Source organism: Chiroxiphia lanceolata, chromosome 1 (assembly GCF_009829145.1).
Source record: "Chiroxiphia lanceolata isolate bChiLan1 chromosome 1, bChiLan1.pri, whole genome shotgun sequence".
NCBI classification, from domain to species: domain Eukaryota; kingdom Metazoa; phylum Chordata; class Aves; order Passeriformes; family Pipridae; genus Chiroxiphia; species Chiroxiphia lanceolata.
The window spans coordinates 21,420,683-21,444,280 of NC_045637.1; the positions used below are offsets into that span (position 1 = coordinate 21,420,683).

A 23,598-nucleotide genomic window follows, 5' to 3' on the forward strand; every position below is an offset into this window, starting at 1 on the left:
TCAGATCAACCTGGCCTAAAACTTCGAAGCTGCAGATGTTTTGTGCTGCTGTTACAGGTTGTGAATCTTACAGCATTAATATCCTCGCTATAATAAGCTACAGTAAGCTACAATTATAAAGATATTCTCAGCACTGTAACAGTTACTGAGATTTTACTGCATGTCATGAGTATTTCCAACTTAACTTTCTTGGGTGGAGGCTATTTTAGAGAAGAATAAATTGTCTTGGATGAGTTTTACTAAGGAACTATGAAAAGCTCTGTAGTGAAACTGCCCTCTTGAGTGTAAGAAACATGAATAGCAAATGTCAAGTGCTGCCACATATAGACTCTGTTTCTCCTTTAAGCTATGTTTTGTCATCTTGCTACTGTAAGAAACAAACTCCAGCAGGAATCTTAAAGTGTACACTTAACCCCCCTCAGCTTGTTCAGAGAGGAGTGGTGTATTACTGAACAGAGTTGCACCTCACCTTTTCCATTTCTTGTAGGCTCAAACGAACATCTCCAACGGCCTACTGCGATTGCTGGGAGAAGTGCAAGTGTAAAACACTAATTGCTGGACAGAAGTCTGCTCGCCTTGATCTCCTTTACCGCCTGCTTACCACCACAAATCTTGTCACAATGCCAAATAGCAGGTAAGTTCATATCTGCAATGGCTAGGGCAGAAAAAAATTTATTCTTTTTTAAATATGTGGTATATCATACTGCTACTAATAATTTTTTCATTGCAGGGGAGAACATCTGCTGTTGTTTTTAGTACAGACAGTTGCCAGGCAAACTGTAGAACACTGCCAGTACAGACCACCTAGAATTAGGGAAGATCGTAATCGTAAAACTGCAAATCCTGAAGGTAAGAGCCATTTCAGTGAAATAAATGGCAAATTCCATATTTCAGTACCTCTTTCTTATATTGCTTTTTTTTTGTTTTGTTTTGGTTTTTTTTAGATTCTGATATGCCTGATCATGATTTAGAACCTCCTCGTTTTGCCCAGCTTGCTTTGGAGCGTGTTTTGCAGGACTGGAATGCACTGAAGTCCATGATCATGTTTGGCTCCCAGGAAAATAAAGACCCGTGTGTATTTACACATAGTTGTCATTGTAAAGTTTAATCTGATATTTGAGACCTGCTGACTTACATAAATTTATTTCCTTTCTTTTTGTTTTTTCCAAGTCTTAGTGCAAGCAGTAGGATAGGTCATCTTCTGCCTGAAGAGCAAGTTTACCTTAATCAGCAAAGTGGAACTATTCGCTTGGACTGTTTTACACACTGCCTTATTGTCAAGTGTACAGCAGACATTTTGGTAAGCACTCTTTAATTACGTTTTACATAGATATTCTGAATAATATGATACTATAGTGTATCTTGGATCATATGCTTGGGGACTAATTTGAAACTAACTTCAAGTTAGTCTTGGTTTTGTGAATTCATACTGCAATGACTGTGATCTCCCTTTGAATCTTAATCTGTCTTGTTTCATGCGTCTAAACTGGGTTGTAATGTCCTGTTTCTTCAGCTCTTAGATACTTTGCTGGGTACTCTGGTAAAGGAATTACAAAACAAGTATACGCCAGGACGCAGAGAAGAAGCTATTGCTGTTACAATGAGATTTCTGCGTTCTGTGGCAAGAGTGTTTGTCATTCTTAGTGTGGAAATGGCTTCCTCCAAAAAGAAAAAGTAAGGGGTGGAGATGTGTGTATTGATTGTGGTGGTGGGGTTTTGCTTTTTTTATTTATTTAAATATTTATTCTCTTGTTAAATGAGTTAATACAATTCAACAATAGGCAGAAACATCTGAATTAATTTGTAGTCTGTAGACAGACGTGGAAAGATGCAAACCTCAGGATGGCACAATAGCTGATGATATGTCATATAGCTTTTTAATGCAATGCTTGTTAAACTTACATGTTCATACTGTACCTTTCTGTTTACAGTGTTAGGATTTTTGGAAGTAGGTGTTTTTTTGACATGCTAAAATTGGAATCTATTGTTGTTTGTCAGTAGTAGATTTAGATACCAAGCCTTAGTCTTGAATTACAGAATGATGCAACTTTTTAACTACCATGGATAGCTGTGCATATTGTTATTATCCACACAAATGTATGTATCTGTTAAAGATATTTTTTTCTCAAAAAGTCAAGACAAATAATATTGCCATGAAGTTTTCTGGGGAAAAAAAAGCATATTTGACCTTTATTTTTCTTTTTTCCCCTAGCAATTTTATTCCACAGCCAATTGGAAAATGTAAACGTGTATTCCAGGCATTGTTGCCCTATGCTGTTGAAGAGTTGTGCAATGTAGCAGAATCTCTAATTATTCCAGTCAGGATGGGAATTGCACGTCCTACTGCACCATTTACTCTTGCTAGCACTAGTATAGACGCTATGCAGGGAAGTGAAGAACTGTTTTCTGTGGAGCCTCTGCCACCCAGACCATCATCTGACCAGTCTAGCAGGTAAAATTTGTTAATGCTCACTATTCATTTTTCTCAATGACTTTTAAAGGTGATTTTATTTTGGAGTTTTTGTTAGCTTTACATTAAGTGACATCCAGAGCTCCAAATCTACTTTTTTGGTCGTTTTATTTTATTTTTTTTTTTTTTAAGTTCTAGTCAATCTCAGTCATCTTACATCATAAGGAATCCTCAGCAAAGACGAATCAGCCAGTCCCAACCAGTTCGTGGCAGGGATGAAGAACAAGATGATATTGTTTCAGCAGATGTGGAAGAGGTCAGTTTTCTTTTTTGTATTTGGTTTTTCTTGTCAATATGGCACATCTTTAACACCTTTAACATCTGAACCAGAAATCCATGCATCAAGACCTCAAGACACTGAGTAGTACCTCATGAAATCCTACTGTGCTGTAAGCATTTTTTGATAGACATTGGTAATGGTTGTTTTCTATTCTATTTCTATTATAACTCCCTGTTAAAAAATTTTAAGGTCTTTCAGCACACGGCTGCTCTTATATAGGTTCTATTGGAGAGCAAAAGGGTCTATTAGCAGGATGATACCTCTTCAGTATGCAGCTACTTTAGAAACTAACTTTAGTGTTTTAGAAACTAACACTAGGTTTTGTAGTCAGTTCTCCCCTTTCAACATTAAAATCTAATGTTCAAGGCTGTTTTTTTTGTAGATCTGATTTTTTTTTTCTCCACAACACTGTAGACTGTACAGCCATGTACAACTACTGTGGCTGTAAGTTCACTTTTTGTTCACATCAATTCAGTTTTGAGGTCATCTTTCTAATATGTGATTTTTGTTCCTTAGTTTCTAAATTAAATTTTGCACTGTGTTTCTGAAAACACATAGATTATCTCTGATATGGAAGATATTCTAGCATAAAATTACAATGCCTTTTCCAGGTTGAAGTGGTTGAGGGGGTGGCTGGTGAAGAAGACCATCATGATGAACAGGAAGAACGTGGTGAAGAAAATGCTGAAGCAGAAGGACAGCATGATGAGCATGATGAGGATGGTATGTATAATGTACATCCTACACACTACTGGTTGAATGAGAAAACTTTATCAAAAAGTAAAGGCATCTTTGAATTCACTAGTTACAAAATTTGGGAGACTTGCACGAGTAGAGAGACTCCAAGGGTTTCAGACTACACATCTTAGAGAAGGAGGTAAAATTATAGATAACTTGCAGTAGGCAAGTACAAGAACATTTTTATTTTTCTCTTTCTGCATGAGGAAAAAATGTTAAGGTCCCAAAGGATTAAACAAACCAAAGGCATCAAATGTTACTATGTTCTTGGTTAACAATATATATTTTGCTTTTTGTATTTGCTACTGTAAAATGTTGACATAGAGTACTTGAAGAACTAAAAAATAGCCTAGCTCTTGTATGGCTGATGATACAGTCGTAGATGTGTTCTCAGAAGGGATCTGAATCATGTGAGCTAGTTCTCAAACTAATCACGGAATATTAAGTTATGGTTCAATATTTTGTAGATAAAATTATTCAATTCTGTATGAAAATGTTTGACATTAATACCACTTGTATTACTTCGCTTGGAATTAGACGGCCCAAAGCTATGATTAAAAAAAATTATCTTCTCTTTCTGACTGTGCTTTGTGTTTCCAGTCAACCCATTTACGGTACAGTAAATCTGTTTAATTATTTGCTGAGTATTCAAACATTTCATTCTCAAAACTTAAACTGGAATAGAACCTTTATATTTAGTCAGATCTTTTTAAAGTTTTCAGATATTCCTTAGATACTAGTTTGAAACAGCATATGGTTAATTGTCCTAATACATGTGTATGAAGAGTTTTGGAGTCTTTTGGCTTGAGTGACTAATTCTGAATTCTTAAAGTCTTTATTTTCAGTGTGTGTTGAATGTACATGTGCAGTGCACAGTGAGAGGGCTGGGGGTCGCTAATTTCTGGAAAATAAGAAAACGTGCTGCAGGTGTTGTTGCCTCTCTGCACTGCTTTTATGACCTCCCTGCATGTCCGTTAACTTGTGCTATAGTGAGAGGCTCTGGGTTTTGTTTAATGTGTGTTACCTGAGTCACTACAGTAATTCTATTTTTCTCTCTTTCTAAATATGGGATGTTTTGTATATTGTTTTTATAGGCAGTGATATGGAGTTGGATTTGTTAGCTGCTGCTGAAACAGAAAGTGACAGTGAGAGTAACCACAGTAACCAGGACAATGCCAGTGGGCGCAGAAGTGTTGTCACTGCAGCTACTGCTGGGTCAGAAGCAGGTACACCACATCTAGCTGTTTAAATTTAGATATTAGGATTAAGTACTGTCCTCCTTCCCTATGTTTCCTCTTTTTCCTTTGTTCTAATAGTAAGGTACTATGAAGACTTTTTGGACAAGATATGCCTTAAGATGTGATCTATCTTTCTTGCTCTTAAGGAGCTTCTGCATGTGTTAGACAGAGATTGCCTTGTACTCTTATGAAATGAAATCAGATGTTCTCACTTTTTAGCATAGAAGTTTAAAACAATGGTTTCTGGTTTAAAACAATACACAAAACCTGAGAAAACATTGTACAGCTTTTTGAGAGCAACCGCTTTATTGTCCAGTTTGGAACCCTAGTTTTTAGAATTCACTGCCTGGGGTTAGAGTCAGCAAAGAATTTTAAAATCAAATTACTTCTTTATTTATATTTTGAAATGTAAGGAGTCATACTGCTTATTCATGAAACCTGGAGACAATTAGCAGTATGTTAGAGGGATAACTTATTTAACATTTTCAATAATGGTACTTGAATCTTTTTAGTATATGTAGTTTTTTCTCATGGAAAAAGTTTACAATGCTGACATGTATACGTGCACAGATGTGCAGTTGTCAGTTATTGTTTATTGCTTATTTTCTCAACAGGAGCAAGCAGTGTGCCAGCATTTTTTTCTGAAGATGACTCTCAGTCAAATGATTCCAGTGACTCTGATAGCAGCAGCAGTCAGAGTGACGACATAGAGCAGGAGACCTTCATGCTTGATGAGCCTCTGGAACGAACCACAAATAGCTCACACGCCAATGGTGCTGCCCAGGCTCCCCGTTCCATGCAATGGGCTGTACGGAATACCCAAAACCAGAGGACCACTAGCACAGCTCCTTCTAGTACATCAACCCCAGCAGGCAAGTCTGAGTAAATTGCATGCATGAGTGTCAGTTAGCTCTGGCTTTGTTCCTTCCTCTGTTTTTGTTTATTCTCTCAAGGATGAAATCTTATCTCTTTGTCTTAGTGCTGACCTATCTTGACTGTTCCAGTTCTAGTTTTGAATTTTAAAAAAAGGAAAGGATCTGCTACAGTTCTTAAGAAGATCTGTGTATGCTTACTGTAGCTAGTAATTTTTTTGCTAGTTACAGTTGTGATGTCAGTAATATTTACAAGTTTATTTCTGGAAATCTTCATTATATTAGTCAATACACAAAACATATAGCAGAGATTAAATGAATTTATTAATACCATGTCATCTTTTATGTTTAGCAAGTTCAGCAGGCTTGATTTATATTGACCCATCAAACCTCCGTCGAAGTGGTACCATCAGTACAAGTGCTGCAGCAGCAGCTGCAGCACTTGAAGCCAGCAATGCAAGCAGCTATTTGACATCTGCAAGCAGTTTGGCAAGAGCATACAGTATTGTGATACGGCAGATATCTGACCTGATGGGTCTGATTCCCAAGTACAATCATTTAGTATACTCCCAGATCCCAGCTGCAGTGAAGCTGACTTACCAAGATGCAGTTAACTTGCAGGTAAGAGCATGCCAATTTTTGTAGAGGAACATAGTTTCAATACATCCTTTCTGTTGTATGTGCATATTTTTTGGTACAATGCTCTTGACTGTCATTTTTTGAAAGTATATGTAAAATGCATCTCTAGAGAAAATACTTGAAGGGGAAGGCTGGTGTCTGACATGTAGAGGCGTAAGTTTCAAAGACTTGACAACCCAGGAGGAACTCCAGTGTGTTCAGGAAATATGTATCAACTTATTTGTGAGCTCAGTGTATAGAGTGAAATAATCTGTGCTGAATTTAGTACAAAAATCAATTGTCAGAATAACATAGCTGCTTTGGGGGGGCCAAGAAATCAAATGATGCTGTTTTCTGTTAATAGTGCTGCGTGCTGGGATGTGAAAACCTGATGACAGTGTATTTCCTTGTAACTGAATCACATGGTATTTTTATGGCTCTATTTTCACAGTGTGTTGGGAGGAAAAGGCTTCTGATTTGAGAGAGGAAGGTTAGAAAGATATTCTGGTATCAAACACTGGGGTAAATACACAGGGAAAGAGATAAGGGAGTGTAATTTTTACTATGGAGAAAGCTAAAATAATTTTCTGTTCAGGAGATTCTTAACAGTAAAAGTGAAGAGGAGATCTGTCCAGCTGAGGCAGCAAGATATTTGTTATTAGCATGTGAAAGTTTGACAGTGGGGGTTTTGTTTGGATACAGAAATGGGGTTGAGACAGCATTTTGTTAGTTTAGTGGACACAAGAACATTTAAGAGTGTGGGGGTGTTTTTGAAGACCAGTTTGTAGAGGAATGAAGAAAGCAGTCTGATTGGGATCAAAAAACCTAACAGGTCAATGGAGTTAGCAAAAATGGCAAGAAATGCAGGTTTGCAGAGCCTTTGTTGGGGGTCATGTGAAGAGAAGACTAGACCAGAAGGAGAAGTTGTATGCAGACATAGTTCTCTGTGCAGGTATTAACTTTGTCATCTTCACTGAGTAAGTTGCAAGGCATGAAGAATAGTGAAAGATCTGGCTGGTGAATGCCATAGCAGGATGAGGGGTGTTAAAGATACTAGGAATTCAGGAATTAAGCTAAAACCCCCAGGATGTGTGCACGTGGGAGATGCTGAGTGGTCGTAAGGTGAGGAGTAGAAGAGATTCCCAAAAGAGAGAGAGGGGATGGTGAGAATGCTTTACAGGTATCAAAATATTAAGTGAAGAGAGCTGCATACCACCACAGTAAATCAGCAGTCTCAAAAGAAGCTTTCAAAACCTGATCATTGGTCATTCTTGAACATGGTTTTCAGCCTCTTTGTAGGGAATCAGGTTTAGATTGCTTATGTTTAGATTGCATTATCATCTTTTAGTTCTGTTGTTTGCAAAGCTAATTAAATCTCATTTTCTGTAGAATTACGTAGAAGAAAAGCTTATTCCTACTTGGAATTGGATGGTTAGTATCATGGACTCTACTGAAGCTCAGCTGCGTTATGGTTCTGCGTTATCATCTGCTGGTGATCCTGGGCATCCAAATCATCCTCTCCATGCTTCTCAGAACTCAGCTAGAAGGGAAAGGATGACAGCCCGTGAGGAAGCCAGCTTAAGAACACTTGAGGGAAGAAGGTATAAAAATAGTTTGATTATTGCATGTAATATGAATTACCAGTTTTACAGTCAAATCTTATTCACTGACATTTTATGAATGACATTTTATGTGTCATTGCTACTGTTTGGTTTATTGGGATGCACTAGACTCCTCTCAATGTTGTTTACAGTACACTGCATCTGAACTGCTTGTCGTGTGATTGTAACTCAGACTGTTTTTGTGTGTGGTTTATTGAGGTTTTACATCCATATTTCAAATATAGAGACTGATACATAAAGGTTTCATTCTCCTGTGATGCCTGATCTCTCTGTATTCAATCCTTTTCTTTCACTAGACGTGCTACTTTACTCAGTGCCCGTCAGGGAATGATGTCAGCACGTGGCGATTTCCTGAACTACGCACTGTCGTTGATGCGTTCTCACAATGATGAGCATTCAGATGTCCTTCCTGTTCTAGATGTCTGTTCACTAAAGCATGTAGCGTATGTTTTTCAAGCCCTTATTTATTGGATTAAAGCAATGAATCAACAGACAACATTGGATACTCCTCAGCTGGAAAGAAAAAGGTATCGAGGCTGACTCCTAGAAAGAAAAACTTTCGCAAAAGTGGTGTTTGCCCTTTTGTTTCAGTCATTGGCATTGTTACTCAGCAACCCATAAATATATACATCAATCTACGTATCTTTGTGTGTGTGTAATAACATGCATATTATAGAAAGAATATGCACATGTGTAATGTGCCTGTGTTTGATAAGCCTGTTGCAGTACCCTGTTCAGATCTTTTTCTGCTCATCGCTTTAAAAGGTTTTCTTACTGTTGAAACTTGAGTTGGATTTTTAAGTCCATGGCAGTGCCTCTAAAAGACATACTCAGGAAAATTTCTCAGCTGAAAAATGCAATCTGCTCCTAACATTTGACATAATAACAACTTATTTAGCTGTCTGTCAGACATGTTAAAGATGACATTGGAGAAAATGTCAGTGTCTGGTATAATGAGCCTTAGTGATTTTGTTTTCCATTTAGTTGTGTGTATTTGAGACTTACCTGGTATTTAAAGCACAGTAGGGAAATCAGTGACTGAAAATGTCCTTGAGTTGGAAAACTCTGCACTTCAACTACAGCATTTTATGAGGTGCATTTATTAATTTTTAAGATGTTTTAAGATTTCTTTTTATAATTTCTTCTAAATTTCAAATGGCAATTAAGGATCATAGAAATGTCCACATCTGTTCTCATCTCTTACTGGGCTTTTAGGTAATGCACCTGAACAGTCCTAGTCAACAGTTAAATAAATGCAGCTCTTTGCCCCTTCCTGTTCCTAATTTTCAATACTGCAGGTCAAACTTAACTTTCAATTTTCTCTACAGATTTAGTAACTAAAATACAAGGTGTATTTTAGATATATATTGGACTGCTACTTTAGTTTCAGTGTTATCTTGGTAATGTAAGGTTGGTTATGACCTCAAAATGTATACCAGAGGGTGCTGTGGTCAACAGGATTTTCCTCACAAGTAAGAATGATATAATACAATAACCAAGTTTTTGTACTATCCAACTTGATTTGTTAGAGCCACGGCTTTAAGCCTTTTCCAGGCAATATGATGCTTCTGGAAGCCGCTTTTCCCCAAAAAACTGACATATTGAAATCTGTCAAATAACTGATCATCAAAGAACTGTGAAATTCACATGAAATACTTCTAAAACTGTGAAAGCCTAGACCTTTCTAATAAAAAATAAATGGTTCAGTCAGTCAGTTGCTTCTGTTACGTGACATTTTAGTAGTCTGGGTCAAATGAAATTTTGTTGGTCTTCATCAAGTTTCAGAACTCATTTCACAATGCATAAGCTGCCAAAAGTGAATACTAATTAAAGTTCTTGATTCTTTTTATAATACACTGAAGTCAATTTTTTTAATGGGGAGATTGCAGATTTACCTGCTGAAATGTGATCAATGACATTATTATTAAATTTTGGAATAGTATTCACTTGCATATTTCTTCTGCTAATGCAGAGTTCCTAGGATTTTTATATTGATATAGTCTTTAAAAACAAGCATATCCATCACTGCCTGAAGCTGTAACCTTTAAGATCAAACTTGGTAGGTGGCCAAGTGGCTCTAAGGGTAACTGTGCTAGTGACATAGTGAGTGAGTATGTAATGAGTTCTCTACAGTACTTCCATTTTAGAATGAGTTCGTTCTTGTTATTTATAATTCTTTAAGTACACTTCCTGATTATGCTACAGATGTAAATGTTTTGGCTAATAATTTCTTCAAGGTGATTGACTCTTTTTTATTATCTTTTTTTTTTTTTTTTCAAGAACTCGAGAACTTTTGGAACTGGGTCTTGACAATGAAGATTCAGAACACGAAAATGATGATGACACCAATCAAAGTTAGTATACAGAAACACCTGTAATAGCATACCAAAATGCCAGACTGTCTTAGTGGTTTTTTCCCTTTACCTAGCTGAGACTTTGAATAAATTTTGCTACTTGTGTATGTTACATTAAAGTTGGATTTTTTCAAAAGTTACATTTTTCTTACCTTTGTTACTTCCCCACATTTCTTCTGCCATTGCCTGTTTTATTGCCCCTCAGTTCAGGGCCCTCTTTTTTGTCTCCTTTCTCTCTAAACTGCAGCATTTTTGTCCTTACTTATCATTCTACACAATGACAAAATTTAAAACTTGAATTTAAACTGATTTCTTTTAATCTGGTGAAACTGCTACTGAAAATGGTAGAATGTGTACCCTAAACAAAGTATATGCAGTGTAAGGGTGCCTGTTCAGTAATGCTAGGTATAGTAAAAAGAATAAAAGTGATGACTAAACAACTTAATAAAGGTACAGCATTTGTGGAAGCATCCTGTAGAAGTAAATTTGCAGAGATACTCCTCCAATCAGATAGCTAAGAGGGAGGGATATTAATTTTCGGCGTTTTAAATCCTTTGCTTTTATAATTGTGAAAACTGATTTGAAATCTTCTCTGCTCTTTAGGTGCTACGCTCAATGACAAAGATGAGGACTCCCTCCCAGCAGAGACTGGCCAAAACCATCCATTTTTCAGACGATCAGACTCTATGACGTTCCTCGGCTGCATTCCACCCAATCCTTTTGAGGTTCCTCTGGCAGAGGCCATCCCCCTGGCAGACCAGCCCCACCTATTACAGGTGATATCAGAGATGGTGTTCTGGAAGAAAGCTGCAGTTCGCTTTTTCATTCCTAACTGAAGTATATTATTTACCCAGAATGCTTTTGTTACTTTTCAGCCAAATGCTCGCAAAGAAGATCTGTTTGGCCGACCCAGTCAAGGTCTGTATTCATCTTCTGCCAACAGTGGGAAATGCTTAATGGAAGTTACAGTGGATAGAAACTGTCTTGAGGTAAATGTAAAGCTTTTTTTATTTTAAACAATATGGTAGTTTAAACTAGTACCTTCATTCCTTAAAAAGACACTTGAATGTTTTCAGAGAGAATTCCAAGTAGCTTTCACAATGATAATTTCAAAGTCCAGTGCATGTGAAAACTTGGATTTTTTCTTATGTAAAGTATGCTTATTTTTTTAAATGTAGGAACTTTTATGATCATTGATTTATAGCAAATGTCAGGTAATTTTTTAAATGCTGTGGTACAATCCTGAGTTAATTTTGAAACACCAATTATATAATTATTTGTGATAAAAAGATTTAAATCTCCCTGTAGCCCAGTAGATTTGAGTTGCCTACAGACTGAGCATTAAATAGGAAGCATATTAAATGCAAACATAAAGCGGGGAAAATGTTTTGGGACTTTTTATTTTTTTTTAAATTTTTGAAATTATGGAGATTGTTTTAACAGGTCAGTTATTGTGCTCAGTTTAGTGTGGTTTAAAATACACATGTATGTATAGATGTGCTAAAAAAGCTGTCTGGAATGCTTTGAAAGTGCAATTAAATTTTACTTCTCCTTGTTTAGGTCCTTCCAACTAAAATGTCTTATGCAGCCAACTTAAAAAATGTTATGAGCATGCAAAATCGGCAAAAGAAGGAAGGGGAGGAACAAAATGTGCCTACAGAAGAATCTGAGAGTTCAAAACCAGGGCCTTCAGCTCATGATCTTGCAGCACAACTGAAAAGCAGCTTGTTGGCAGAGATAGGACTGACAGAAAGTGAAGGGCCACCTCTCACATCTTTCAGGTAGTTGAGTTAAAAATTAATGTATGAAATATACTTCTGAACTGATAAACAGATATTTGGGACTCTGAAAAAGTATTTTTAAATTAAAAAGGGTAGCTTAATTTAGTTTGAATTTGTAGTTTGTAAATGATGATAGTTTCTAAAGTGAAGAGTAGAACAGTCTTCAAAGAGATTTGCAGAAACTATAGACAAAATTCTTTACTCCCTGACTTCCTGCTGCAGACCTACTATGATGTCCTGGGTAGCTAAGTTTAACAATTGTAATTGACAGCCATCTGTATCTGATGGTGCTGACCAAACTTTATGCACTTAGGGATTGAACTGCACTCATGTTGAATTACAGTTTTTTAAAATAAATTAAAGTCTTGATTGAAGGAAGACCAATAACAGTGAATTCCATATAGGAGCGAGGTTACATGCTTTTAGAATAATTTCTCTTTGGATGCAAAACATGTGTTTCAGCTCAAACTAAGCAGTTTCATATGCTTCTGTCCACAAACTTAGTGTACTGTGTTGTTTATCGGGAAAAAAAACTTAGTTGAAGTCAGAGGGTAAGAAAAAGGTGAAGTACACACAATGAGTCTGAAATTTGACTTGATTTCACATCTGTCATTTCTCCCTCCTCCTGTCAGGCCGCAGTGTAGCTTCATGGGCATGGTTATATCTCATGACATGTTGCTGGGACGTTGGCGCCTTTCTTTAGAGTTGTTCGGTAGAGTATTCATGGAAGATGTTGGAGCAGAGCCTGGATCGGTATGTACTTCTCTGTTTAAGGACAGTTCCTCTTGCAGCTAAGTTATGATACTCTCTCATTATTCTAATTTTGGGGTTTGTGTTTTGTTTTGTTCATTTTTTTTATTTTAAGATCTTGACTGAATTAGGTGGTTTTGAAGTAAAGGAGTCGAAATTCCGCAGGGAGATGGAAAAACTTAGAAACCAGCAATCAAGAGATTTAACGTTGGAGGTAAAAAATGTTAGTTTATCTTCTGAATTTGTTTTCATTAAGAGTTGAATTATTGCAGTAACTCGATAGGAAAAGTTGTATTTCAGAGTCTGCAAAGAGGTGTCTTAAACCTAACTTTGGGAGCTGTGTTCTAATTACTCTGTAGTTTTTCACAGTCTGACTGGTATTTTCTGAGTCTATGCAGAAGTGTTCAGAAATTTGTCATGAAGCTGTAATGCTCTCTCTGTGATGATTGGTAAAGAAAACAAAACTATTTTTTTATTTCTTGATAGGTTGATCGAGACAGAGACCTTCTAATTCAGCAGACCATGAGGCAGCTCAACAATCATTTTGGTCGCAGGTGTGCCACCACTCCGATGGCTGTACACAGGGTGAAAGTTACTTTTAAGGATGAGCCCGGAGAAGGCAGCGGTGTGGCACGAAGCTTTTATACTGCTATTGCACAGGCTTTTCTGTCAAACGAGAAACTGCCAAATCTAGATTGTATTCAGAATGCCAACAAGGGTACCCATACAAGTAAGTGATGCACAACAGTTAATCTACAGAAAACATTCATACGAGCCTTGGGTGCTTTTTTACACTGAAATACTTGGCATTGTGTCAGAGATGTCTCTGAGGCAAGGAAATGACTTTTTTTTCCCTGCTTTCAGAAACAAGAAGCTCTTGTTTTTCTCTAGACAAGAGTCTGCTTTAGATGCTCTCAGCTTTTTTTGAGCATCTTTTTCTCCAGTAGGTAATAATTGCCAAGATTTTAGCTATTAAGAGCTTACACATTTTAATATGGCTGTTCCATCTGACTTTCCAGAAGTATGTTTTTATGTTTTTGAAAGTATATATAAACTCTCAAAGTATTTTGTCATTTTTAAGTTGGTAAAAACATTTCAGGTTCCTTTATTAAGTTTGGCTGAACCCCAATCACTGCTTCAAGTGAAGTGGTTTTGTCTCATTGATGTCTGTCAAGCTGTTCCAAAACTGAAACTTTCCTTACACTGAAACTTAGGTAGGGGAGAGAAATATAAAGATGTTTAAGTTTATGAGGTTTTTTGCCCTTCAGGTCTGATGCAGAGATTGCGAAATAGGGGAGAGAGAGATCGGGAAAGGGAGCGAGAGAGAGAAATGCGGAGAAGTAGTGGCTTGCGAACTGGTTCTCGGAGAGATAGGGATAGGTAAGTGATAAATTTTAATTTGTTGAAGATACTTTGTCGAATAGAATAATTGTCTTGGATATCTTCAGGAAAGGTACTTCACTTCCTCCAGTTAAGGGAGCCTTCTTCACTTTCAGGAGCAATTTGCTGGGTAATTTCTTGAAATTCAGTATATACTTCCAGTTCTTTAAAGAATAATTATGCTTACTTTAGCATTGATAGATGATGTCTTAACCACAGGCCATCAGTTTTACTGCCAAAACAATAACAAAACCTTTCATACTAGAATGAAATTGTGAGGTGGTTTAGAAACAATGTTGCCATTGGTGGCATGTCTGACTGCTGTATCCAAAATACTAGTAATATTAAAATCTTCGGTTCATTTTGGTTCTGTGTTTCTGATTCATTCTCTCCAAGCAGCTGTGAGCAACACTACTATTCCAGCATTAGAGCTAACACTAATCTGAATCTGTGTGCAAATGATATTGTTCCAGAGGATTTTTGCATATTTCCTCTGAAATACAAACTGCTCTGATTCTCTTAAGGGACTTCAGAAGACAACTGTCCATTGACACACGGCCTTTCAGACCAGCATCAGAAGGAAATCCTAGTGATGACCCTGACCCTCTTCCAGCACACAGACAAGCCCTTGGAGAACGGCTCTACCCTCGAGTGCAAGCAATGCAACCAGTAAGACCTTAAGGTTTTGGTTTTGTAATTTGTTGTTTAGCTTAGAAGGTATCTTGTAATGCATTCTGTATTTAATAGAATTATATTTAATGCAATCTGTATTTAAAATACCCAAACTTTTGTAAAGCAGTATTTGAAAATGAGAGAATTGGAGGAGAACAGTAAAACCTATCATTCCTTTATCCCTAGGCATTTGCAAGTAAAATCACAGGAATGTTGTTGGAATTGTCTCCTGCTCAGCTGCTTCTGTTACTAGCTAGTGAAGATTCCCTTAGAGCAAGAGTTGATGAAGCAATGGAACTCATTATTGCACATGGCAGGTAAAGTATTAAGAATTTAGATAAGAAGTGAAAACTGATTTTGTGGCTAAAGAACTAGTACTGTTCTACATCTAACTCCGATAAATGCAGCTTATTCCTTGATATTCTACATATTTTTCTTTGGATGAGTAACTTATTGGCTTTAGTTTAATCTATTGTGACTGTTTTCAAAATATGACAATTCCTTATCAAGAGCAGCCCTGCTGAAAAAGGACTTAGGGGTGCTGGTGGATGGGAGGCTGGACATGACCCAGCAATGTGCACTCACAGCCCAGAAAGCCAGTTACATCCTGGGCTGCATCAAAAGCAGTGTGGCCAGCAGGGCGAGGGAGGAAATTCTGCCCCTTCTCTTGGGGAGACCCCACCTGGAGTGCTGCATCCAGCTCTGGGGTGGGTCCTCAGCATGGGAAGGACACTGACCTGTTGGACTGAGTCCAGAGGAGGGCCACCAAGTTGATCAGAGGGATGGGAGCACCTCTCCTACAAGGAAAGGCTGAGAGAATTGGATTGTACAGCCTGGAAAAGAGAAGGCTTAGGGGTGATCTAATTGCAGCCTTCCAGTACCTGAAGGGACCCTACAAGGGCATGCAGTGACAGGACAAGGGGGAATGGCTTCAAAATGAAAGAGTGTAGGTTTAGATTAGATATTAGGAAAAAGTTCTTTGCTGTGAGGGTGGTGAGGCACTGGAACAGGTTGCCCAAAGAAGTTGTGGATGCTCAGTACCTGGAAGCATTGAAGGCCAGGCTGGATGGAGCTCTGAGAAGTCTGGTCTAGTGGAAAGTGTCCCTGCCCACAGCAGGGGTGTTGGAAATAGGTGATCTTTAAGGTCCCTTCCAACCCAGACCATTCTGTGATTCTGTGATTCTGTGAAATTAAATCTACCTTTTTATTCTCTCTTCAAGGGAGAATGGTGCTGACAGCATATTGGATCTTGGATTGCTAGACTCTTCAGATAAAGTGCAGGTAACAACAAATGAAATTTATACACGATTCAGTTGTATGAGTTAATTTTAAAAATGCAAGCAACTGGAACCTTTCTTTATCATGCAAGACAAAGTTCTGTTTAATCATCTTGTGGAGTTACCTTTTTTATTTTCTTTTGAAAAGATTAAACAGTAATTAGTCAAAAGTATAAAATTACCATTGAGAAATATGGAAATTTTTAACGAATGGAACTTGAATCTTTGGGTCTAGTAGCAAATAGCTTGTTGATGTGTGTCAGTAACCAGAGGTAAGCTTGCTAATTGCTATTCTGACTTTCAAACCAGGAAAATAGAAAGCGACATGGATCCAGCCGCAGTGTAGTAGATATGGAATTAGATGATACAGATGATGGGGATGATAATGCACCACTTTTCTACCAGCCTGGAAAACGAGGGTTTTATACACCAAGACCTGGTAAAAACACAGACGCAAGGCTGAACTGTTTCCGAAACATTGGCAGGTATGCTCCTATTAACTCTCTAGTCCGAAAAAATTTAAAAGACAAACATACACAAGAGCAGGGAGAGTACCAATGGTCCAAGTGGCAAACGCTTTTTTTTTTTTGTGCTCTGTATTTCTCAGCCTGAGCTAAATAGTGGGGAATTTGCATACATCAACTTGAGGTTTCTTTTCCTGTTAAATTTTAATTTTTCATGTATTTATTTTTAATTATGCATGTCCATAATTTTCTTTTGTGGACTGATATGGCTGGAAAGCTAGCTGCAGCTTAATTCTTAAAATATATATGGACATTTTAATGTGAGTTTTCTGAAAGATCTTTAGTGTCATTTCTGCTGTATCAAAACAAATCCCAAACGTTTATTTTCAGAATCCTAGGATTATGCTTGTTGCAGAATGAACTATGTCCCATCACGTTAAATAGACACGTAATCAAATTTCTACTTAGCAGAAAGGTAAGTTGAACATATAAATTTTAATTTCCTGTAGTTACTTAAAATCTCATCTTTAAAAATTGGGTTTTTTTCCTTAACCACTTATGTATTAACTATCAATGTTGATACTGGAACTGTATTGATATCTTTAATTTGAGGCGTACTAATTTTTTCATTTCCTAGATTTTGAACAGAGTAGATGTACTGGAATTCAGGTATTTGGCTAAGATGTAATGGCTTGTAATAGGTTAGCCTTTGACTCTCTCCAGAAACTGCTTGTTGTCTTCCTTTTTCTATTCCTGAGACAATCAGGAGAGACGCTGTTAGACAGACATTAGTAGACAATAGTATCTTAGCTTATAGAAAAGTATTTCTATACTATACTAGTATTTCTATCTCTCGGATATTTGAGAGAACTCATTAATTTGTAATTAAAATTTTGCCTCAGGTGTAGGTATCATTTAATTCAGAGCAATAATTACCTAAACTTTTCACAAAAATGTTTCCCCGCCCCATTAAACTCTAATACTGTGCTGCACATCTCATGTATTAGTCAGTGGCATTCTGTCTGATGTAACAAACTTCAACCAAGATTTATTACCGCAGGTCTTTCCTTAAAAACAATTTTGATCACATAATCAGTTATACAACACAGGTATAATCTTTAATGGAAAAGGGTTAATGGCAGAAATGATCTCTGAATATCCCCTTGTATCTTCCAAGAGCGATTCCCTTCTAAATCTTTTCTTCAGGTTTTTCTTGTTGAATATATATTCCTTCCAGTATTCTAAAGTAACTTCTAAAGTGGGCTGAAAATAGGAGTTTGACTGCATTTATTTCTGTGTGTTTGTATGCTTTGTTGCATGGGCTATGCACTGCTGTATGCTAGTGCATAAACCAGGAACAGATCACATCATTTTGAATATACTCTTAAACAACTGATATGTTTCAAACACCTGTCTTTTTTCTACAGGTGAACTGGCACGACTTTGCTTTTTTTGATCCGGTTATGTATGAAAGCCTTCGGCAACTTATCCTTGCTTCCCAGAGTGCAGATGCTGATGCAGTGTTTGCAGCAATGGACTTAGCCTTTGCAATAGACCTGTGTAAGGAGGAGGGTGGAGGGCAGGTAAGCACAGCTAAATCTGTGTCTCTGTAGTTTCAGAATTCAACAGTTTATGCAGGTTGTAGTGTACACATGATCCATACTCTTCTCAGATGGCAGTCAGAACATTTTACTTTTCCTAGATTCAAATACAGTGTTCTCCACACTCCATTGAAGCATGGAGTTTTATTCTTGAAGGTGATGTAGAGCCTACCATAAAGCCTGGCTAGCACCGTCAATCCTAAGGAATCTTTAAAACTAACCTGTACTAGTAAATTTGCTTGTTTTTAGAGGTATATTAATCAATAAATCACTGTGTAGTGTACTGTCGTGGTTATAATAATCTCATTTCCTTTCCCCCCCCTTTTAAATGGTCCTTGCTTCTTTTCCATAGGTTGAACTTATTTCCAATGGTGTAAATATACCAGTCACTCCTCAGAATGTATACGAGTATGTCCGGGAATATGCAGAACACCGAATGTTGGTAGTAGCAGAACAGCCTCTACATGTAAGTCTTTGGTGGAACGTTTTTAAAAAGAAGAAAAAAAACCTGTAAGATTTCAGTTAGTTAATTATTTTTATTAGGTATTGCTAATCAGGTTTTTTGAAGTCTTTTCAACTTGATTAAAAGTATTTAATTTCCTATTTTTTTCTTAATTGTATAGCTATTTATGGAGTACTGTGAAGACCAAGTACTTTGAGCAATTTCTTTTTTTTATAGAGTGAAAGATAATTTCTTTTATGGTAGATCTCATTGGTTAAGTATATATGTTCATTTTTTGAGCTCAAATGGCATGTATGCTCTTGGAACTTTGGCTTTGTATTTGGCAGCTACTTTGTTCTAATAATGTATCACCTTTGATTTGTTTATACGTATAAACAAAGATAGAAATTAAAATTCAAAATATTTACATAAATCGCCTTGAACTTTTGATTTGCATCTTTGTTTTAAAAGGAGAAATCAGTTATGATACAGACAACTTTGTTCTTATATTACTAGCCTGGCAGGAAACCTAAAAATTGGCTAGGAAACCATATTAAAATAATTTTCTTTTTGAAACCCCTTTAAAATAAAACTTAAGGAATAATATATCTTTGTAGACAGTTAATGAAGGTCTAGTCTGTCCTATGATGCTACATGTAAACTTGGTCACTTGTGCTGATTGTGGTTTCCTGCTGCACATCTGAGATAAGTGAGCAGACTGCCTCTGTGCAGTGAACAAATTACCTCTGTACAGTTGAGGTCCAACATTTTCACAGACAGAACATGTTCCTGGAATTAAGCTACTTGATTTCCATGTCTATCTATATTAATAGTTTGACTTTTTTTTTTATTTTAAGAGTTGGAAACCATTACACCTGTATTCAACTTGGACTTTACTAAAGCAAATTTACTCATAATATTCCATTTTAAAAATGGAATTTCCAATCTTTTCAGGATATTACTTATTAATATAGAATACAAATGTGTGTGTGTAACATTTTTAAAGCAGAGTTGGCATGCAGGTCTGAAGAAGAAAGGACATTCAAGATGCATTTTTGTTTTGAATTCTTATGAGATTCAGCACAGCTCAGCAAAGTACCTGAACTTTTTGGCATTAGAGAGCGCATGTGCTTCTGCTCCTGGTGAAATATTAGCTCAAACCACTACTGCTTTCTTTTGCTGTAGTACCTAGGGTTTAGCAGATTGGTGCAGTTCTTTGTTTCAGAAAATTTGCATCACAGATGATAAAGCTTTGAAAGAAAAGAACAGCTCAGAGAATGAGTTTTGAGTTAATGGCAGATTTCACATGAAACTTTTCATTAATGCATTTGAAGTCAGTCCTAAAGTTATATGTTTACAACGTGCATCTTGTGGTTTTCACTTAAGGCAATGAGGAAGGGTCTCCTGGATGTACTTCCAAAGAATTCATTAGAAGATTTGACAGCAGAAGATTTCAGACTTTTGGTAAATGGCTGTGGTGAAGTAAATGTGCAAATGCTAATCAGCTTTACCTCTTTCAACGATGAGTCAGGTATGAAATAACTTACTCATAAATAGAATTGCACGGATAACTTAACACTGTTTGTTCTGTGTGGAGTAGTTACTGGCATTGAACTACTTCTTCAAATTTGACATTAGTTAGTAAGTCAATGAAACCTGTAATAAAATTATTACTTGGTTTTTTTGGGGTTTTTTACAGTCCTTTGAAAATATTTACTGTCAATTAGGAGAGGGTGGGGAAAGCACATTTTCCAGCTTTGCTGTCACATGATGTTAAATACAAGGATTGTATTATTGGTAGTATATCTTTCTTGTGAAAATTATGACCTAACTTTAGGACTCTAAGTGGGATGGATGCAAGTCTAATATTTCTTACATAATTTTTAAACTGCATTTAACTGTAGTTAGGCTTTTTGGGAGGGAGAGGTGGGAGCTGTACTGAGGTATGTCAGAGTTAGCCTGGCATTCAAAGGTACGTGTATTAGCTTTGAAATTATTAGCGTCTCCAATATAAGGACTTTATGAATGTGCTTGTAGCTGAGATCCAACTTGCAGCACATGTAAAATGTATCTCTTAATGTTATTGTCCAGTGTACCAGCTGAATTGTGTATCTTTTTTATTTCACACAGGAGAAAATGCTGAGAAGCTTTTGCAATTCAAGCGTTGGTTTTGGTCCATAGTTGAGAAGATGAGTATGACAGAAAGACAAGATCTAGTAAGTTGCTCATTCCCAATGGAAACGTGCAGAAAAATTGGAGTAACTGTGGCATCATTACTGTTTTTAACTGTAATTAGAGATTTTTTACAAGAGTTAAGATAGCAGAGCAGAGTAGTAGGGTGGGTTAGACTGTCAGTCCTGGAAATGAGGTGTGAATCCTAAACCTTCTTGCAACTGAAAGTAAGCATGGTGTGTCCTTATCCATAATTATTGGTCTCTTATGGAAGCACAGTTTTAGTCTGCACAGTTGTTCTTAAGCTGACTAACTGTGGTTACTCAACTGTGTTGTGGGCTAGTAGGGTTTTGAGGTTGAGTTCTCTTTATGGATCGTGTACTCATCTGGCCTCTGTGTCTCCCAAGGGCAATATGTGTGTCCTCCCTGGAAGATGTCAGTAATGATACTATGTCCTTCTCAAAGGCCTCTGGGAATAGGCTGATGAGAAGCATGAAAGAACAAGATACTGTTCAGGGAGTTTAATTTTTTAAAACTTGCCTGTAAATTGTATTAATTGTACGCTTCCTAAAACTGTCTGCTTTTAACTTTCTACTACTTAAAGTACTATCTCTCCCTTACAGTCTACTAAATAGGAACAAGGACTGCTCTGAAAACTGGAAACTCTAAAACACATATTTTAAGGAGTGTCTGTGGTTACTCTTTGGTGGTGACTCAGCTCTGCAAGTCAGTATTTCACACTTGAGACAATAAATACTCCCTGTTGCCACCTTTTGTCTGTACCAGTACTACATTCTGTAGTCACTGATTGGTTTGCAAGAGATTTCTGATGCATTTTATATGGATGGCAGTCACCACCTTCCCAGATGATTTGGGGACATTTCATTTAGTGAGGATTTGTTGATACAGGATAATGTTGAGTGCTGCTTTTATTAGTTTTAACAATGAGCAGTTGAGGAAGGAATGGGAAGAAAGTTACTACAGAAGCATGGAGCATGACTACAGAGTCTAGCTGGCATATTGAAGAGAATGTAGTGTGATCAAACTTGCTGTGACTGTGCAGTTCTTTTTTAACCTATTCCCTACGCAACATGTGGGCAGTATGAATTTCAGCCTTGTACAGCATAATTTTAAATGCCATCTTCTTTTTCCAGGTTTACTTTTGGACCTCAAGTCCATCATTGCCTGCCAGTGAGGAGGGATTCCAGCCTATGCCATCCATCACAATAAGGCCACCAGATGACCAACATCTTCCTACAGCAAACACTTGCATTTCTCGCCTTTATGTCCCACTCTATTCCTCTAAGCAGATTTTGAAACAAAAATTGTTACTCGCCATTAAGACCAAGAATTTTGGTTTTGTGTAGAGTATAAAAAGTGTGTATTGCTGTGTAATATTACTAGCTAAGTTTTGTAGATTTTTCCATTTGTCTATAAAAGTTTATGAAAGTTAATGCTGTCATACCCCTGGTGGTACTTTAAAGATTTAAATGCAAACATTCCTGTACTAAATTTGTAATGTAAAGGCCTAAGGAGCACTAGCAATTTGTGATTGCAACAGTTTGCTAGTCAATAACTCCTTTGCCTAACCCCAGCCAAAGATGACAGCAGAACAATATAATTTACACTGTGATTTATCTTTTTGCTGAGGGAAAATATGTAAAATGTTCTGAAAATTCACTGCTGCCTTTGTGGAAAGTGTTTCAGCAAAGGTTCTTGTATAGAGGGAGTAGGGAATTTCAAAATAAAAAATTAAGTATGTTCTGTGTTTTTAACTTTTTTTTTATGGTGTTTAATTTGTGGTTGGCTGCAGTTGTGTATCATGTATATTGAACTTGTAAAAAGTTCCTGACAGCTCAGATCCTGGAGTTGGGATCGTTCACTTATGAAACCACTTTCATTGCAATTTTTGTTCTATTGCATTGAACTCTGGTGCATCAGATACCATCCCTAATATTTTGCATGTAACCTATACCTTTAGTGTTTTGGTTTTTTTTTCCCCTGTACATATATGATGAGGCCAATGCACAGTATTTCATAGTTCACAATCAAAATTTTTGTATCCTTGTTACAGTGAACAGACAGTCAGGAGATTGTTCCACTACCAGTTCTAACCCAACACTTGTACTCCATTATCTAACTATGTAAACTCAGCCTGGGCACTTTCTGGTAACTGTAAAATGTTTATAAGATCATGATTATTGAAGATACATTTTTTTGGAAAACTTCAATGTTCGTGAGCCGCTTAACTTCTTTTGTATCTAGCCTTTTTTTAAGTATCTTGTTACAGTTTTTTAATAAAGAAATTACAGACAAAATACCAAGTCATACTGAGGAAACAATAGTTTTTATTTATTTAGCTATTTATAATTCAGCTAACAGCATACACTAAAAATAGTTGTTCATTAAAAATCTGAATTTTGTAGCTGAAAAATTGACATGCAGAAGACATTCAGCCCACATTTTACAGTTAGCAGAGAATCCTGAAAGAAACGGGCCAGGCAACCCCTTCTTTTCACAGAATTGATCTGAAGGAAAAGTGGCTTGTTCTGAAAAATCTCAAGGTAATTAGGTTAGAATAAAATTCTCAAACTGCATTTTATGTTCACTTTTGAAGTGGTTGGTTGCTTTTGGGGAGGGCAGTCTTTGACCTACGACTTCTTTTCCCTAAGGCTTGAGAGATTTTTGAGAGATAGGAATTGATTAAAAAAGGAGGGAGATACTTTTTCTGTGTCAAAACAAATTTCTGAAAGCTTAGCAGACTGAAGTATTGAAGGGGTAAGAGCTTTTGTGGTGCTGATGTTCTCCCTCTTTCTTGCTTTTCCAACCCCATGAGTCCATGTTAGTGGGGTTTTTTTATTTCCTTT

General features: G+C 36.9%; 1 protein-coding gene across 13 annotated transcripts in view; it reads left to right on the forward strand.

Annotated features, from left to right (window-relative positions):
- UBR5 (ubiquitin protein ligase E3 component n-recognin 5) overlaps positions 1-23,051 on the forward strand; it is an 85,634-nt gene extending 62,583 nt beyond the window's left edge. For 8 of the 13 annotated variants that reach the window (XM_032709430.1, XM_032709476.1, XM_032709500.1 and 5 more), the window contains 31 exons: positions 488-634; positions 731-849; positions 945-1,071; positions 1,171-1,300; positions 1,514-1,674; positions 2,213-2,452; positions 2,603-2,726; positions 3,362-3,473; positions 4,583-4,714; positions 5,341-5,598; positions 5,951-6,219; positions 7,606-7,817; positions 8,135-8,365; positions 10,119-10,192; positions 10,796-10,968; positions 11,068-11,181; positions 11,753-11,973; positions 12,606-12,726; positions 12,839-12,946; positions 13,210-13,453; positions 13,992-14,103; positions 14,628-14,772; positions 14,962-15,092; positions 15,996-16,056; positions 16,362-16,537; positions 16,907-16,991; positions 17,944-18,099; positions 18,470-18,583; positions 19,946-20,090; positions 20,690-20,775; positions 21,886-23,051. In XM_032709430.1, the coding sequence (XP_032565321.1) occupies positions 488-634; positions 731-849; positions 945-1,071; positions 1,171-1,300; positions 1,514-1,674; positions 2,213-2,452; positions 2,603-2,726; positions 3,362-3,473; positions 4,583-4,714; positions 5,341-5,598; positions 5,951-6,219; positions 7,606-7,817; positions 8,135-8,365; positions 10,119-10,192; positions 10,796-10,968; positions 11,068-11,181; positions 11,753-11,973; positions 12,606-12,726; positions 12,839-12,946; positions 13,210-13,453; positions 13,992-14,103; positions 14,628-14,772; positions 14,962-15,092; positions 15,996-16,056; positions 16,362-16,537; positions 16,907-16,991; positions 17,944-18,099; positions 18,470-18,583; positions 19,946-20,090; positions 20,690-20,775; positions 21,886-22,098 (4,741 nt within the window). In that variant the 3' untranslated portion in view covers positions 22,099-23,051. The remainder of the gene's footprint in view (positions 1-487; positions 635-730; positions 850-944; positions 1,072-1,170; positions 1,301-1,513; positions 1,675-2,212; positions 2,453-2,602; positions 2,727-3,361; positions 3,474-4,582; positions 4,715-5,340; positions 5,599-5,950; positions 6,220-7,605; positions 7,818-8,134; positions 8,366-10,118; positions 10,193-10,795; positions 10,969-11,067; positions 11,182-11,752; positions 11,974-12,605; positions 12,727-12,838; positions 12,947-13,209; positions 13,454-13,991; positions 14,104-14,627; positions 14,773-14,961; positions 15,093-15,995; positions 16,057-16,361; positions 16,538-16,906; positions 16,992-17,943; positions 18,100-18,469; positions 18,584-19,945; positions 20,091-20,689; positions 20,776-21,885) is intronic. The other 5 variants (XM_032709449.1, XM_032709484.1, XM_032709492.1 and 2 more) reach the window with 3 other exon arrangements.
- The last annotated feature ends 547 nt before the right edge of the window (positions 23,052-23,598 follow it).